The sequence below is a fragment of the Melospiza melodia genome, chromosome 1 (genome assembly GCF_035770615.1).
Source record: "Melospiza melodia melodia isolate bMelMel2 chromosome 1, bMelMel2.pri, whole genome shotgun sequence".
Lineage (NCBI taxonomy): Eukaryota > Metazoa > Chordata > Aves > Passeriformes > Passerellidae > Melospiza > Melospiza melodia.
Genome location: NC_086194.1, coordinates 127,933,014 through 127,951,180, shown reverse-complemented (window position 1 = coordinate 127,951,180; position 18,167 = coordinate 127,933,014). Strand labels below are relative to the sequence as shown.

Here is an 18,167-nt window from a genome sequence, read left to right as displayed (position 1 = left end):
CGGTCGGCTCTCGGTCCAGGTGTTCTGGCCGGGCCGTACGGAGCGGCCACGGTCTTATCGAGACGCCCTCTCACCAGGGGGAAAAGCAGGGAGGAGCCGCCGGTCCTCCTTAACCCCTTCCTCCGGCGGGATGGGGATGGGCCGTCCCACCGGGCGCGCGCCCCCGCCCCCCCGCGCGCCGCGTTCTTCCCGGATCGCCGCGGCTGCTGGGTCCGCGGGGCGCGCGCGCGAACGGGCGGGAGCGGACGCGGGGGCTCCCGGCAGCCGCCAGACATGTCGGTGGCGTTCGCGGCCCCGAGGCAGCGGGGCAAGGGCGAGATCACGCCGGCCGCCATCCAGAAGGTGAGGAGGGCCCGGCCCGGCCCGGGTGGCCCCGGGGGCTGCAGCTGCCGCTTCCTGCCGCGCGGGGAACGGGGGCGGCGGCGGCTGAGGCCCGGAGCGCCGAGGCCCCGGCGGGGAAGGGAGGCGGCCGGGCCGCACTCGCTGCGCCCGGGGCTCGGCCCCGGCCCGGCGCTGCCCCTCTCCCTGCGCTGGGACACTTGTTGGAGGGTCTCGGGGCCGGCGGGAGGAGCCGGGCGGAGGCGGGTGATGTCCCCGGCCCCTCCAGCCCTCATTTTCTTCCTCCACTCGGGCTGCCCCGACCGCCCCCGCGGGCGTGAATTAAGCCGAGAGGACTCGGCCTGAAAGTGGAGGAGTGGAGTAAATCCTTCCTGCGGGGGGCTCTGACAGCGGGACCGCGGCCCGGGTGTTCCGGACCCTCTGCCCGACTCCGGGCGCTGCGGGGTGGGAGGCGGCTCCAGTTCCCAAACTGGGTAGACCTGGTAGTTAAGGCTGCCTCCCAGTAAGCCTTAGGTGTGATTGAAGGAGGATATCGCGTTCGCAGCCAATGACAGCGCCTCCGGACGACTCCACCTAAGCTTGTGTGGGAGGGAGCAAGTTCACTCGCTAAAGCGATCAAAGAAAAGCACATACAGGATTAATAATAATGCACAGCAGCAACAGAGGAGCATGTTCAAGTTCACTGGTAACTGTGTGGTATTTAGGAACTTAAGACTCGTACCATCATTGGTGTGGGTGGCCGTGGATCAAACAGATTTCAGATTGGTACCAGCTCCTTATGTGGAGAGGTCCTTTAGGTCAATAGAGCAAGCCTCTGATTTAGTAAAGAATTGGAACCTCTACAAAGCAGGTGTTGCAGCAATGCTCAAAGAAGACCCTAGAGTTGTAATGGGAACCTCCAGGGTACTGTGGGAGAAGTCAGTGCTTGGGAACTGTAGATGAAAAATACATATCCACTGGGTATGTAGTAGTCAGTAGAGACTTCAGCATGCTGAGGTGCCCATGGAGAATACAGACGATAAAGTTCTCCTGGGTCTGTAGTCACACCATTAGTTCGATGGTGGTGTGCTGGCAGAACCTCAGTGTTAAAGTTGAAGAATTTTTGTAATGTACCTGAGTTGTCAGAAGCCCTGAAGGTATTTTCATCCAGCTGGAAACTAAATTGTTTCAGTGGTAGGTGTTTATAACTATCCCAATTTTCCATCAGCAAGCACTCAGTTAAACTTGTGAAAAGCAGTTGTCTGCAGCCCCACCTAGGATACGGTTGTATTCCTTCTTGTTCCTTTTCCTCTTAGCCCTAGCATTCGTGCCCCCTTCGGTCCTTTCCTCCCCAAGAGGTCTGGCTCACGTGGCTGTAATGAAGAATGCAACCATCTAATGGGCAGTTTCAAGGTGTACTTGTCTGCCAAGCCTTAAGAATCTGCTGCTTCCCTCAGGACTGTGGGAGGTATTCTGGGGAGAGGCTCGATTCACAGCTTCCTTTGCAGGCGCTCTGTTAGACTTTGGTATCAAAGGTATTATCTCCTTTTTCCCTTTTTTCTGATGAAAATGGCCACTGTGTTTGTTATAAAACTTGAAGTTAGTTCGTGTGCTATGTGTCAGTGTAGCAGTGGGTTTGTGGTCCTCTTCAGAGAGGTAGCTTTGCAGTTGTAGCTTTGCCTGTTTTCTGAGGCTCACATAGTAGCTGAAAATACTGCAGTTATGTCTGTGTTTAGTGCTTAATGCATGTGTTTCCAGATCCAGCAGTTTCAGGCAAAATACTTGCACTGGGATTTTTGTAGTCCATTCTGGTGAATTACTGTTTAAAGTTTAAGAAAACTTGGCTGACTGGCTCGTTCTTACTGGATAGAAGTTCTGACTGAACTGCATAAAGTTTCTGACTCCATACTCTTTTCATAGTAGAGATGGATTAAGTACAGAAAAAAGTGTCACTACTTTTTTTTTTCTTTTTCCCTCCCTGTAGAATTTGTTAATGAAATAAAGACTGTGGAATTATGTTGTGCTTTCCTTGTGGAAGGATGAGTCTAGTCATGGCTGGTTTCAACCATGTTTGGAAGAAGGAGAGCATCTGTGGGATATTTTAAGATTCTGCTTGTTTTGTGAAATTCAGCAGCTGGGTAAAGGGATGTAAACCAGCTTTCCAGTGAGAGAAAGCAAAGGAGTAAATTGATGCAAAATTTTGCATTTGGCAGTAAGTTTTCCATTTCTGTAAGTTCACTTAGATAACTTGGCTGAAGGCTCAGGTTAGCCATGGTTCTGCTGAATCTTGCCTGCTCAGAGTGCAGAGCATGAGCTAGAAAGATGAGTGTGTGAGGGCCACATGCACTTCAGGATATCAGGTTGTGTGGTTTTTCCCTGTTTACAGAGCTTGGAACACTAACTTCATGAACTTTTTGTAGAAAGTTTGAAATTGGCCATTGCCCATGAGTTTTAGGACTGCTCTTTTATGGTGAGAAAATTAATTGTCAGGTGTTCATTTTCATGGACACTGCTAAAGTATGGATAGATTTATTGTATGCATTTGTCCAGATTCTGGCCACCACAGGATTAATTCCTGCACTAGCCAGGAAGGCTCATGGTGTGGACCCAGAGGTTATTCTGCAGCCCCTCACTCCATTTTCCAGGCATGGGGAAGGGGATCACATGTTGTGATGCTCTCAGGTATTGTTGGGGGCTCTGTGTGATGAGCACTTGCATGTGAATCGTTTGCCCTCTTGTACCCTCCATCAGTAGTATTTTTTGCTGTTATTGTTTGCTTCTTATCTCAGTGGTATTTCCAGTACATTTTTACTATTTCAGCTGGTGATCCTTTTGTACCTCCAGTTCTCCCCTCCACCCTACCAGAGGGGAGAGGGTTGCGTGATTTGGAGTGTTTCAGTGGGAATATTAAATTGGGCAATACCATTCCTAAACCATAATGTGCCGTTATACCAAATATTTATAAAATGCAGCTTAGTTAGAGATTCTTCATGTAAATATTGCCTGCTTTCCAGTGCATTTGCTTTGAACAAATCTGGTTAGCTCAGTTTTCACCAATAACAATTTCAGTGTCTTTTAAAATTAAGTTTATAAGCAGTTGCAAGCTTTAGAAAGAGGAGGGAAGCTTGGGGCATAGACTTGTAAATGAATTTCTTGTTAGCAATCAAATGAAGGAATGCAGAAAACTTTTAAAACTTTCTAAGAACTTGGTGCAAAATCAGGACAGGTATTTGAACAGGATGCTTCACAAATGTGGCTGCTGATGGTAGCACTGTGAAACCCTTAAGCCAAAACCTGTAAAATTGATCAGAGGGGGGAAATGGGAGCAAACCAGTGTTCTGCAAATAAGTGGTGAAGTAGAACTTCATGGATAACAACACTTTTGTTGTTTTTTAAAACTAAGAAGAGGAGCATTACTCAAGACTCAAACTTATCTTCAGTTTCTTTCCAGAAAGAACATGGAATTTACTTTGAACTTCTCTTTATTGTTTCAGATGTTGGATGAAAACAACCATCTTATCCAGTGTATAATGGACTATCAGAACAAGGGAAAGACTTCTGAATGCTCTCAGTAAGACCTTAATCTATACCTACTGTGGACTGGGTGAATTTCCATCTAGACCATCATTCTTGATTTGTTTAGCTTACCTTATAGGACAGCTGTGCTATGAAGAAAAGCATTGCTACAGATACTACACTTGAAATTCTTGTGGGGGGTGGATGGGTTTTATTTGCTCTATGAGTATAACTTATGTCACTGAAATGTTGCAACTTGCCTACTGCAAGTTGATGTCATGATGATGATGCTCATAAAAATAAGGACTGTCTAACAAAGATCTTTTTCTTCTGTATTGTAATTACACTGTTGGGAAGAGGTAGTTTTGTTTGAAAAATTCTCAAAACCATGTAGGAAAATGGACCTTTCTGCTTCCTGATGGCCTGTTTGAAAACTACCTGCTTTTCATGTGCCCAAGAACAAACAGGCTTGTTGTAGAAGTTTGGCTTGCTAAAATATCTGTCATAGACTTGCTGTCTAGTGGGGTCTTTGGAGAGTGAGCTGAGAGAACTATAGAAAGAGTGAATTGTTAGGGAGTGTTATTTTCCCATTACTCTTTTCTGGCATGAGGTGATGATGGCACCCATGTAATCAGACAAATATGGACAGATAGGACATCCTACTCCCTTGCCAAGGGAACTGGTTATCTGGGAAAAGGAGTGGGATCATAAACAATAGGTGCTTTTGGTTTAAGGGACTACTTTTGTTTGCAGGCCTGTAGTTGTGTACTTGTAATCTGCTCCAGCTTTCAAGGTTGTTTTTGTGACTGTGGGCCAGATACTGAGAATCAGGACTATGTTTCTCTAGCAGAAAAATTATTCCATAGCAAACTTCCAAAGCTCAGGCTCCTGGTGAAATGTGGAATGTGGTCACGTAAATCTATGATATCTTTAAATGGGGACATAATAAACAGCTCTCCTTCTCTAGTGTTTGTCATGAAATTGCACCAGACACAAAACACACTCCCTGTATGTGTTCTGGTGATTTAGTTTAAGGCAGGAAGTGGAGTAAGTGAGAACAGTGTCACTCAGCTTTAGATTTTTTTCATAGCAAGACAGTAATACAGTTAGGCACAGATATGATGGAGACATTGGGAAAGATTGGATAATAGATAAGTATAAGGCAAAAGGCTTAAGATTCCTAGTAATGGTACTTTGGTAAGTCTCTTGAGTCTTGTTTTGCATAAGTAGCTTTCTTTACATTTGTGGAATTAAAGTAAATTCTGATGTTACTGTATTTATGAATTAAGATTTGTTTTGCTTTGTTTATTTTGATAGATACCAGCAGATGCTGCATACAAACTTGGTTTACCTAGCCACTATAGCTGACTCCAACCAGAACATGCAGTCTCTACTACCAGCAGTAAGTACAAAATAGTGTAAAAGTAGGGAATATATTTCATTTGGATTCCTGAAGGTAAAAAAAAACCACCCAAACCAAAAAACCAAATGTTTGAGATAATGACCAAACACTTGGCCTCTGATTTACTGTACAGTAAATACATGATGCTGTCTCTTTATGCTGCATTTGGAGTAATCTCACTGCTTAGGTATTGCTTAAAATCTGACTTGTTTAAATGTAGACTCTTACTGTGAATTAGATATGCAATGCTCAACTATCTGGCCTGCCTCAAATATAGAATTTTTTTCCTTTATTGGTTTTCCCCCTCAGCTGAGAACTAGTGGTATGGTTCTTAGTCAACTCCTACAGCAGTACTCTTTTTCCTCTTACAATAGGGAAAAGTGAGGGAATGGGATTTTTTTCCTTTGTCTTTTTATTTTTCACTGGAATATAATCCATTCTCTTGCCCCAGTGGAATGAGGCTGGGTAAATTTTTTGCTGCTTTTCCACCTTCTAGGTGAGTCTCAAATTCTTTGCCTTTCTCCTGTATTGGAAAAACAACTTTGTTTTAAGGTGGATTATGATAATATAAAAGAAGTAAGGTCCAAAGGCCCTTGAAACGCTGCATCACTTTACATGTCTTGGATATTACTTGCTATCTTTTTTTAGTCTGAATTTTTTCTGAATCTGTATTCCTGAATTCTGTATTTTACAAGATGCCTTGAATTTTTCCCCTTTTCCATTGTTTATGCAGCAGTAAGAAAAGAAACAACAGCATAAAGATAGCTTGCTGTCTGTTTGCTTTTTGTTCTAATCAGAAAGCTTGGGGAGTTCATTGTGAGTAACACAAGGAAGTTCTTTGTTTTTTGGTAATAAGACTTTTCTTGAATTAATATAGTCTTGATTCATTTCTGCAAAAGGAAACTAAAAAGAATGTCTATGAAACAGCCATTCCTAGATACTAGTTTTCACCAACTGAAATTGAATTACTTTTTCTTTGGTCTCTGGAGAAGTGTTCTCCAATCGTTGCTGCTAGCGAAGCATCCTTTCAAGTTGGTACCTAGAGGACTATAGAAACAGTGCTTTATTATGTCCAACCTGTTGTGCCTGTAGAGGTTTCTCTTTTATAAATCCATGCTTGTAGCTGAGGGGGAGGGAAAGAACCCTTTAAGAGGGCTGTGTGTGTTCCTCAACTAATATGTTTTTGGAGGCTTAATTCATATCCTGGTTCTGATGACAACTGGAAATGAATTTGACCTTCTCCTAGTCCCTGGTGGACAGCCCTGTTGTTAAAATTGAATGTGATGACATTCTCTGCCTAAAAGAAAATGAAGATAGGGCTGGGAAAGGCTTTTGCAGATCTGGACAGGAGTGTGTTTCTGATATTCAATGACAGGAATATTCCATGGTACTGAGAAAAATAGCATAGTGTGTGTGTTTGAGGAAGGGAATAAAGGTTCTTGGGTTTTCTTTCAAAAATACTAAATGAAATTTAGGTCTTCAGTCTTACCTAAATGTAGATGCTGTGATCTACAATCTTTGAAGAATGTCCCAAAATGTAGCATAATCAGATTGTAGCATAATGATTTTTGTTAGGGTTTATAGGAAAATATTCTCTATATTCTTTCTGTCTTGCTAGTAAATTTTAGCTAACAGAATTTGGGAATGTGTGAGATATCATGTTATCTTTCTTTTTTCAATGCAACATGAACTACTTCCGGGCCTTTTCCTCCACTGCTTTCCATGTAGGAGCTGATTAGGCTCATGCTGACTTGGAGGTAGTAGGATTCTCTTCACCACGCTTGTGTATCAGCAGTTGATTAGTGTTCAAGGTGTGGATGGCAACAGTAAATACAGACCAGGATACTGTGTGTGTAGACATCTACTATTTTTAATACTGAAAGATACAAATTTTATGCTACTGCTTCTGCAGTTTCTTTCCACAGAAGTTAGGAGACCTTGAGTTTGGACACCTTCTGAAGTTGGGTTGTGTCTCATCTATTTATTTCTGGAAGATTGTTCCCCCCAGCAGACTAAATTATCTTTTTTGCTTAAGTTTTATCCTGTTATTGTTTAATTGGGTAAATAAGCTCTCAAGAAATTTCACAACTTTTAAAGCATTTCATAAAAATTAATAGTTATGTGTTAAAGTGAGGTTGGAAAGAGAATGCTTCTCTTCAGATGTCATTCACACTGAAAAAAAAAGACATGAGTTACCAGATTAATTGAAATTTTTAGTATGAGCAAAAATTGCTCAATGCTTTATATTGTTAGGAGAAATGCTTGTAGTCAGCTGTTGTGCCCTTTCCCTTGCCTTTCAGAATTCAGTGTTCCAATGAAATGACTGATGTAGTTTCTGAAACTCTGGTATTGCCTTAGAGAAGAAAAAGTGTAGAGATCCAATAGTGCTGTGCAGAGAAATGTTTATATAACTGGGACCTGGAAGGGTGAAGCAGGTGAAGCAAGCACTGCAGAGTCTGGGTGAAGGCAGCCAGGAAAACTTTGATAATCCAGTGTCATAACAAGGCTCCTGTGGTCTTGTATGCCTACTAGAGTATCAAATTATTACTTTTGGGTAAGACACCTTCTTTCACATTAAGAGACAAAGTGTGAGGTTCTTGAGTGAGCCAGTCTTTTCTCAGCTGTGTGAACAGCAGCATTACTAAGGGAAGGGCTGTTATGTGCTGTCTTCCCAGCTGGATTGGAGCAGTGACGAAGTTCATATGTGAAGGTGATGCAACATTTTGCTGTCTCTCTGAGTTGTGGCAGGTATTTTTGCATCACAGTCAAGAGTCTCTTTACGATCACCTTATGACATAAGCTAGCTTCCCAGAAAGGGCTTTTGCACCATGAGGAACACAATACTTGCTTTCTTGTGATTTTTTCACTGGTGCTGCTTTTGAGGGAGGCTTACAGCAAGATATTGATGTCCTTGAACTGTAGAGAGCAAAGATGCAGTTGAAGTGGTGGTGAGATATTGTGTGTTTGTTTCTAAACACATGACATTTCAATCTGCAGAACAAGCATCCTCCTTGACTTATATTTTTTTTTGTTTTCTGAAGTGTATTTAGTGCCCTTAAAAAGTCATTGAAGGCTACTGAATAAAAAACCCCCAGCTTTTCTATTTGGGCATCTTCCCTCTCTTATATGTCTTAGTTTTGCCAAATATTTTTAAGGAAACAACCCATAACTGTCACTTTATTTGGTATGTAGTAGGAAACTTTTCATTTTATAATGGCCACATATTGAGATCTACAGGAATTATTTGGGAACGCTGGTGTGTGGGTTTTTATTGTTTTTTTGGGTTTTGTTTTGTGGAGGGTGGTTTTTGTTTTTTTTTTTTTTTTGTAGTATAGGCAGTGATTTTTTTCAGTTTTTCTTACATTCTGTCAGCATTCAGAGCATGAGATTTCAGTGTATATTTCAGGGTGTTGAAAATAAGTGCTTCTGATTATTACTCACTTGTGTAACATAGAGCTTTCTTTTATGTTGGAACTGCCAGTTTCTTCCAGTACTAAGTTACAGTCTGTATGTGTAATGACTTCCAAGAAAACTTACTGTGTCCAAGTCACAGAAGAATCTGGATATTGCATTAAATAGTTTTTCTAAATTTGATAGTATTGTAAAGGTTATTAATAAACTTTCTAATTACAAACCAGAAATATATTTTTTCTTGAGCTATTTCTTTCAAAAATTAAGCTTTTTGTAGCACTTGCGAAATCCCTTATTTTGTGCTGTTCCCAAACTTGTCACACAGATTAGGGAGGAGTCCGTGTCACTTTAGTTAAAAAATACTTCTCTAGAAGATAATGATAGCTTTTTATAAATGCCTAATCTCAACAAGCACTGAAATCCTGGTTCTTCCCAAAGCATCTGCTTCAAGAGATAGGATAAAACCCAAACCACAGCAAAGCAAACTAATACAAACAAATCTCCCAAACCAAAACCAAAGACAACCGCTGCCCATACACCAAATAATAAAATATTTCCAAAAATTAACTTGAAGACAAGCTTTCATGAAGTGTTAGTAATGATGTTTAATGGTTCTAAGTTGTGGAGCTCTGCAGGCTAAGTAGGAATCTTTAATATATAAGCATGGTTTCACTCAAACAATGAAAACTCTCATGTAATTTTACACACTTTATTTTTCAAAGGGGTGATGTTCTATCTGTGGTTTTAGTGTACTTGCAATGTGTTGTAGAAAAAAATGGGAGTCTTAAGAAATGAGTGTGCATTCTGTTTTTTTTTAGTAGCCATTATTTTGGACACAAAAGTTGCCTAAAATATATGGTAATTGAATTACCTTGACTTGGCTCTTCTTGAAAAAAGCAAGGTGGCATCCTGAGAATAAAAATATGGCTCAGTTTTTTTCACACTTTAAAATAAAATTGTGAAGTAAATCATTTACTACTGATGATGAGAGGAATCCTAAATTAATGAGATTCTTGTCCAGTTGTGCACCAAATGCCTGGTAAAGTTTGATAGCTATGGTGGTGGTGTGGTTTAACCCCAGCTGGCAACTAAGTACCATGCAGCTTATCTCCCCTTGCAGTGGGCTGGGCAGGAGAATCGGGAAAAAAGATGAAACCTCTGTGTTGAGATAAGAACAGTTTAATAATTGAAATAAAATACTACAATAATATTATAATTGTAATTAAAAATGAGACAGTAAAACCACAGACTAGTGAGTGCCCAGTCTGAGTCTGATGCTCTGTGGTGTGGATTATCCCTTTGGCCAGTTTGAGTCTGCTGTCCTGGCCATGCTCCCTCTTGGCTTCTTGCACACCTTGCTAGCAGAGCCTGGGAAACCAAAAAATCTTTGATTTAAGAGTAAGCACTGCTTAGCAACTAAAACATCAGTGTGTTACCAACATTATTCTACTGAATCCAAAATCCAGCACTGCACCAGCTACTGGGAAGAAAATCAACTCTATCTCAGCAGAAATCAGGACAGGTGGCATAGCAGAAAATCTGTTTGTAGTATGTGGAGTATGCTGCATAATTTTGCATTAACCTTTCAGAACACAAGTCCATGCCCAGTTCAAGTTCAACTATTTGTAAACTGAATTAATAGAGAACAGAGGAAAAGGAAGGTTGAATGTTTCCTGTCAAGAGGCAAGGGAGCTATTAGTGATTCCTGGAGCTTGGATTTTGAAGAATAATTGCTCTGATTAAATGTTAAACAGCTTTGAAAAAAGACATAATTTCTTAAGATGTTACAAAAGAGAAGAAGGCGGCTGTGTTGGCACAACTGAAAGGGGACTGTTGGAAATGAAGAGTCACTGGTGGGAGCTTCTTAACCCAGCAACTACACTAAGAAAAAAATAACTACTGAAATTTCTGTTAGGAGTGAATTCAGAGCCCAATAGCTGCCATTTTAAACAGAAGATTGCTCTGAGTTCTGTAAGCTACTTTGCATGTATTGTTAATCAGGTGTGTCCACACGGGGAGCTAGTGCACTGTACACAAAAAACTATTTCTATTGCCTGTGAACTTGTGTGGCTGATTTAGAAATCAGTAAAAATCGCTGGCAGTTTGAATGAGGAGTATGCTCTAAAGTGTAATTCTTTCATACTCACAGATGTCATTTGCCTCTCTGTAGTGCACTATCTGCACAATAAATACATTTTCAATTGTAGGCTGTTTCCTGAGAGCTGTACCAGGTAGTCTGGTAACATAGGTGCAGAGTCTGTATGGTTCTGGTCTTTCCCAAATGCTTTGCTGTGAGAGTTCTGCTGGATTCTTTCTGCTTTAGGTGAGTTTACATAAAGCCTGTTAGCTAGAACAGAGGTGGATTTTTTTTCTCTTAGACTACTAAATATAAAAAAAAACTGTAAGTATCAGACCAAACAGTAAGCCATCTTAAAAGCAAAAGAGACCAGGGCTGTGGAACACAAAGCTGAGGACAAATAGGAACTGCATTTTATGGGGGAGTTACAGAGCACCTCAGAAGTTGTCTAGTTTCTATAATTCAGTGATCCCTGAGTTAACATCCACAGATAAGTGATGCGCGGTCACTCTTAATAAACCCATATGAATTAATGCAGTTTTTAAAATTTCTGATTTAAGTAATTTTTAGTTCTACTGAAACCCCCCAAAGAATTTTTGGAGGATTATTTTTATAAGTATCAGAATAGCTATTGCTAAGAGGACATCAGATTTTTCAGGGTTAAATTTTGTTTGTTAAAATGTTGTTAATGAATATTGGGACAGTGAAATATTTGTATGCAGTGACATATGCAATTTGAAACAATTAAAGATTTCAATTTCCTCTTTAAACAGAATGTTTAAGTACTAAGTCAGAATTTCTCTGACTTTTGAAGATCCTGATGTAGATCAAGATGTATTAACTGGTTGTCATTGTAAATTTGAAATTCCTTTCTCTGAGTCACAACTGGTAATCCAACAGTGAGAGCACAAATTACATTTATAATTACCTTCCCTATTTAGACATGATTGTAAATGTTTTTCCTGTAGAAATCCTCCCTACCCTCAAATATTTCACTAGCTGAGAATTGATACAGGGTCTTTCTTTTTTCATTGAAGACACTCAGTACCAGAATACCCTGTACCTTGCAGAGGAAGAATTGTAGCCCAATTAAATCTCTGCTCTTTCAAATCTCAAAAGCATATTCCTTTATGATCTTATTTCCCAGTCTGACACCTCAGTAAGTACTCCACAGGTGCCATCACCACCTATCAACAGAGTACTGCTCTCTGAGACTGGGACAGGTCCTGTGATATTAGCAATGTGATATGAGCAGGGCAGAGTACCCCCTGGGAAGGGGTGTTTTGCTTTGCAGAAAATGCTATTTCAGAATTGAAAACAAAGATGATTGATTAAATCCTGAGTTGAGGCTTCTCTTGGAAACAAAAGAAGGCTATTTATGTTTGCATTTCCTGTAGCTTTTAATTGTTATTCTGAGAGAATTTCAAGAAAATTGTATTTTTGATAGTGTACTTTAAGTATCTATTGCTAGTTGTATTGATTAGCAATATTGTGTTTTGATGTGCTTAACAGTATTTCCTGGTTTTTGCCTTTTTTTTTAAATTTTTTTGCTGACTGAGTTGATACTCCACCTCAGTTTTCATAACAATACATGTTCCCTAAACAAATCTTTGGACCTGCTGGTGGTGGTAAGAAAAATCTTACCATCTTCAGATGCACATTTTCACCCTAGGGGTTTTATTGTTGTGTCTTGTATTTGATATATTTTATTATTTAAAAGAAAATCCTCTAAAAATGCAGTGTAGCTGTTGTCTTTAATGCATACTTTCAAGTAACTTTTGGATTTTGTTTGCTGGAACTTGTCAGTTAAAATCTAATTTTTTTTTTTCTCATCTCTTTTTTGTTGCAGCTATTGGGTCAGTTTCAGTCTTTTTCCTGTTCAAATTTCTAGAGTTTCACTAAATAGCTTATAATTAATTTTTTTCACGCTCTGATAAATTTTAAATGCTCATAGCCACTGGAAGTGTAATCTGTGTGTTTGGGGAAATGAGCCAAAAGTTAGCGTTTAGCAAGTGAAACTAACATTTACTAAGTCTCTAATTTACTTTTTACTGAAGTAAAATATTTAACATTTTCTACTACATAATTAGAATAAAGTCAGCAGTGATTTTAATTTTCATTCCTTTTTGTCCCACTTCCAGCAAAAGGAGGGAAGTAGCCTTTCCTTTGGTTCAGTTAGCCTGTGTTTGGATGTCATTTTACCCTTCCTATCTAGAGTTAATGGCTAGAATTCATTTTGGGTAGCTTTTCTTTTGCACAGGGTGGGTTGTTTCTTTTGAATACTGTGTGGTCATTTTGCATTGCAAAAGTCTTTGCTGTATTTAGTGCGTGTTCTTGGGGATTGTCAGTTTTCTTCTGTAAGGAACAAAAAAGGTTAAATAATCTAGTTTATGTAGCTGGGTGGGGTTTTTTTCTTGTTGTGGGATTTTTAAATTGAAGTTAATTTAAAGAAGTTTATTATCTGTAAAAGTCTGGATCAAGTCCAATAGAAATCGGGAAGTTACCATTTAAAAACAATTTTTTCTTGTTTTCTTCTGTCTGCATCCACTAGAAAAATACTCTGGAGGAATTTCACTGGGGAATAATTATATCTGCAGGAGACATTTCATTTTAATTACTATCAGGTAGTGATTGGTTTATGATCTGACAAAAAGGCTTGTAATGCTCTTTTAAAATATCCTATATAATATCCTATATAACTGTTTCTATTGCATAGATGTATGTGTAATTATCTCTTAATCTTGTTTAAACTTAGTTCTAGCGTACTGTGTTGATGAATACCTCAGATTTATGTGATTTATGGCGTGTCTTGTATGGTTAATGTTATTCTTCAATTTACTGACTATTCTCCTGAGGTTTTCTTTCTTGTTAAACCATAAATTGGATGATCTACTTTTTGTATGTATCATACATTAAATTGTCTTTCTGTCATATCCTCTTAAGTTATATTCCTTTATATGCAAAAGAAATCTGTCCTTTTTGCTGTTTCAGGTGTAAACAGTCAAAGTTTTTAATCACTGATTGCCTCTCTTTAGAATCCAGCTATTTTTACAGTATCTTTTTGAGATTATTTTGCCCAAATTGAATGTGCATTATGGTATCAAAAACATCAGCAGTTTTTCTTTAGTATTCTACCTGACTTTGGATATTACTGAAGATAAACAGAAAGTGACCACAGGTGTTATGTATAGATTTTATGGGGTTTTGAGTTTTCTGTTTGTTTTGTTGGGTTTTTGTTTTGGTTTGGGATTTTTTTTCCCCACCAAACTCTCTGGATTGTGGTAAATTCTTTTTTGTTTGTTACTTTTTTTTCTGGATTAGTGGCAACAGGAGCTTCCTCTTCCTGAAGAATGTGGTTTGCAGTTCCATGTAGTTGTCATATAATTTATCCACATCACTTGGCACCTTGTGCTTATTCTTTCTTTCACATTTTCAGTAATGTTACAGTAGCTTCATATCTTGACATTTACGAAAATATTTTCAGGAGAGCTCTGATTGTTCCTTTACTCTTTGAACTTCCCTCTGGGCAGTTTCTGATCAGTGCCATTGGACAATATATTGCTCCAAAAGGCTTTGTCAAAAAACTTGTGTTAAGAGGCTTCTGTTAATTATGCAGCTAGGTGGTTTAATTTGTATTTTTAAAATTTTCTAGTAAATTAGAAAGGTTTGACTTTACTATATTGGTCCTACTACTTTTTTTATAAGTAGAGGTATAGTGTATGTCTACTTTCTGTTTATCTGATAGAGTAGTTTCTTTTAATGGAGGATTGGTTTTTTTTTTAGCATCTTTGAACTTTTTCTTGCATTATTTTCAAGAATCTGATGTGGGTTCACACAGGCCTTTGGGCTGTTTCCATATCCAGAAGCTCCTCTTGATGAATTACTTTCTGGTAGTACCTCTTGAGTGTTTTTAGTCGCTCCCTCAATTGACTTAATTCCCTGTGGTTTGTGAAGTCTCTTGCAGGTTTTTGTATCTAAAGTCCTTAACAATTTTTTGTTCCCTGTCCTTGCGTGTCTACACTCTCTCATGCTGTCTTTTTGATAACTGCAGTGTTTTTCTTGAAGGATAGTTGTTTTGAAAACTTCAGACTAAATAGAGTTGGAATATATATAGCTTTGTTTAAATAATCCTTGGAGAGCTTTTTTTGTCCCTCTTTCCACAAATAAGGGCATGCCCATGTTTGTACAATGCAGGACTAGGTATGAGCTGATCTTCTTTAGTACTTCATTGGACTTTCTAATGTTTCATACTTGGAATTGAAGAAGTTCATTTTAATTCTAAAAACATTTCAGCTTGGATGATTTTTGACTTTGCTCTCAGTTTGCTGGCATGGGCCTTCTCTGAGGCTGCCATGGGACAGGCTCTGAGCACTGACTGTTCATGTGTAGGATACCAAGTGTGTTGGTTTTGATAGTATTCCTGAGCATACTTTCCAAATGAAAATGGTCTGTTTTCTTTTTTGTTTATTTCTTTGTATATCAGTTTTAGATAATTTCTGTTAGATTCTGTTAAATGCAAAATTAGGATAATAGTGAGTTTAGTAGGTGAGGGGACAGAAGACTTTAACTGAGGGGAAGCAGCCTTGCCTTGGTTGCTCACTAGTGGAGGAAGAACAGGGAGAATGGAGCAGCATTTCAGTCACAGTGTTCAGAGGGTAGAGCTGCCTTTCACTCTTACCTTCTTCACCTCCTGCCTCTTCTGCTGTAGGCTGAAGAAGGAGCTTTGCTTATAAAATGTTATTCTCTTCATCATGGAGGAATGAAAGGAGTTTAGTAAGAGAAGTTGCCTACTTGCTTGTATTTTTCTTCATCTCCTTCCTTCTTACTGCTGAAAAAAAGGCCTTCGCTAATTTCCTGAAGAATTTTTTGAAGTACTGCAGGTAAAATAATACCTGCTTGAGGTATTTGAAGAAATGTTGAGACAACAAATTACTACCATTCACTCCCCTCCCCTGCCAAGTGAATATATGTGAGTGTCTGTGTTACTCTGCTGTTACCATACACTCACTGGGAAAGCCTTACTCTTTACTACTATATTGTGTTTTGTCTTTATGAACCTGGTGAATAGTGTAGGCATAGGCAGGGACTGGGCTAGAGAGGAACTTAGGGTTCACCTGCTTGGTTCTGTCTGTGAAGAGAAATGTTGAAAAACACACATGTGGTTGTCTCATGGGGACAGTTTTTCATGAATAGTTATAACCTGTAGGCAGAGTCCTCAAAAGCCAGAGAGCCAGGAATTTGCTCTCACTGAGATGATTTTTACTCCCCTGAAAGTACTTGGCTAAGGTATGTGAGAAGGATTGTGGAGTCTCACAGGTGTTTTTAGTAGGAAAACAAAGCTGGCTACTAGCAGTTTCTCTGTCTCCTTACATTGCTGTGAGGAGAACCTACCAGTAAATTCCCCCTTGTATTTATTGTTTTTCTTGCTCTCCCTCTTTGAACTCTCAAGGTTATTCAGTTATTTTCCTCACAATTTCATTAGGAAATTTGCCAAAAACATCCTTTCTAGGCAGCTGTCTCTGGACCTTTGGAGGCCAGCACTAATGTGCTTCCAGTCTGTAGGGGGTGTTTGGCATGGAATTATGAACTAGGCCTTCATTGCTTTGGGGGAGAGCAGGGAAGAGATCGCTAGTGTTTTACCACACCCAAGTGCAAATTTTTTGCTGGTCTATGAGCATTCAGAGGTTTTCATCTCATGTTGTACCTGTTTTGTCCCAGTGCAAGGTCTGTTAACAGCAACAAATAGTTGATGTGAGAGAATTACAGTGAACACTTATTTCTCTACTGAATGAAAGCTTTTGTGTGTGTGTGTAAGGGAGTGACTCCAGCAGTCTTAAACTGTTCAGATGTAATTTTTTAATGAGGCATTGATTTGTTTTTTTTTTTTTTTATTTTGAAGTGGTGCTCAAAGGTACTGTGGTGTTGTCTGCATGTAATACTTCATGTTAAAATGTTAAACGCTTTGCCAGAATTAATGTATGGAGGAGTTAAACATATCAGACAGAGACTGAAATGCATTTCAGCGCTCTCTTTCAGACGCTGTTGAGCAATATAGGCGAGCGCTGTACCATATGTACATATAATATATTTGTCAGACTAACTGCTCCTCGTGTTTGACTAAACTGTCTCCTTTCAGCCACCCACACAGAATATGCCTATGGGTCCGGGCGGGATGAGTCAGAGCGGCCCTCCCCCACCGCCGCGCTCGCACAACATGTCTTCAGATGGCATGGTAGGTGGGGGCCCTCCTGCACCACACATGCAGAACCAGATGAACGGCCAGATGCCTGGTAAGTTTTTCTCCTCTAAGACATTAACACCAGCGTTGCCTGGCAACTGAAACGACATGGGGGCTCAAGGGATACTAGATTGTTGATGACAAAACTGCTTTGAATGCCCCCGAGTACAAGCTCTCTTAGAGTTTGTTAGCTACAGAGCTACGTGACCTGTATTCAGTGTTTATCAGGCTGCCCTTGGGCTTTGATGTAGCTGACACACAGCATTCCTCTGATGAACAGAACTGGCTAAATTTAGTCTGTTTGAAACCATGCAGTACAGCTGGCTTTAGAGGGCTTACTGGGGAAAGGTATTGGCCTGTGGCTGAGCGAACACAAATCCTTCAATAAAAAGATAATGTGAAATCATTGTAGCTAAATAATTAGATAATAATAAAATAGATACATCTGAAAGCAGCTTTTCTGATTTGGGTAAATGTTTAAAAGAAAAAAAGGTTGCCTTAATACAGCTTCCACTAATCTCCTGTGTTCTTTATTATTGAAGATGTGTTGAATCGTAAGGGATTTGTAAAGAAATGGCCTCCAGATTATTGTTCTAGGTGTAAATTTTAAGTCAGTTTCTATGCCATCCTGTTTTGTAATAAAAAGAAATGTACTTGGGAAGACAGAAACAAAGCAGAGAAGGAGGATGATAAAATTCCACATTGTACCTACCAATACTGGCTTTGGGGTAACTATTCCCTTTAGCAGTCAGATCAGAGTGGAGTAGGCAATGGAAGAGCATGCTTTTTTATATAGAGGCTATTTTCCTGAATTTCCACTTGTAAAATCATACTGCCTATTTCATGTGAAACGGCTTTCAGCTTAAAATTGCATTCCCAGGATTGCTTTTGTTCAGGATCCCTTCCTTTTTTTTTTTTTTTTTTTTTTTTTGTTATGGAGGAACTTTTCATACAAAAGCTCCTCAAGGTATTGATACTTTCAAGAAAGGAAACTACTGTCAAAGGATCTTTGAAAATTAATGTCTCACTGGTGTCAAGGATAACCTTCCTGACAGCAAACACAGTAATAACTATGCAAAACTTAATACAAAGTAAAAAATGTAACAACTGGTGTAGTCTCTAATTTCTGTGCAAATCTTGATAAAATGGACTTGATATAATGGTGGCTTTTCTGAAAGAGTAACTTGAATAGCCTCCAGAGGCTG

The 18,167-nt window shown here is 39.5% G+C and overlaps 1 protein-coding gene across 3 annotated transcripts in view; it reads left to right on the top strand.

The window, feature by feature from the left end:
• Positions 1-232: 232 nt before the first annotated feature.
• The window catches only part of SS18 (SS18 subunit of BAF chromatin remodeling complex), a 42,484-nt gene continuing 24,549 nt past the window's right edge, over positions 233-18,167 (top strand). For all 3 annotated transcript variants that reach the window (XM_063167742.1, XM_063167732.1, XM_063167724.1), the window contains exons 1-4: positions 233-342; positions 3,813-3,889; positions 5,152-5,236; positions 16,861-17,014. In XM_063167742.1, the coding sequence (XP_063023812.1) occupies positions 274-342; positions 3,813-3,889; positions 5,152-5,236; positions 16,861-17,014 (385 nt within the window). In that variant the 5' untranslated portion in view covers positions 233-273. The remainder of the gene's footprint in view (positions 343-3,812; positions 3,890-5,151; positions 5,237-16,860; positions 17,015-18,167) is intronic.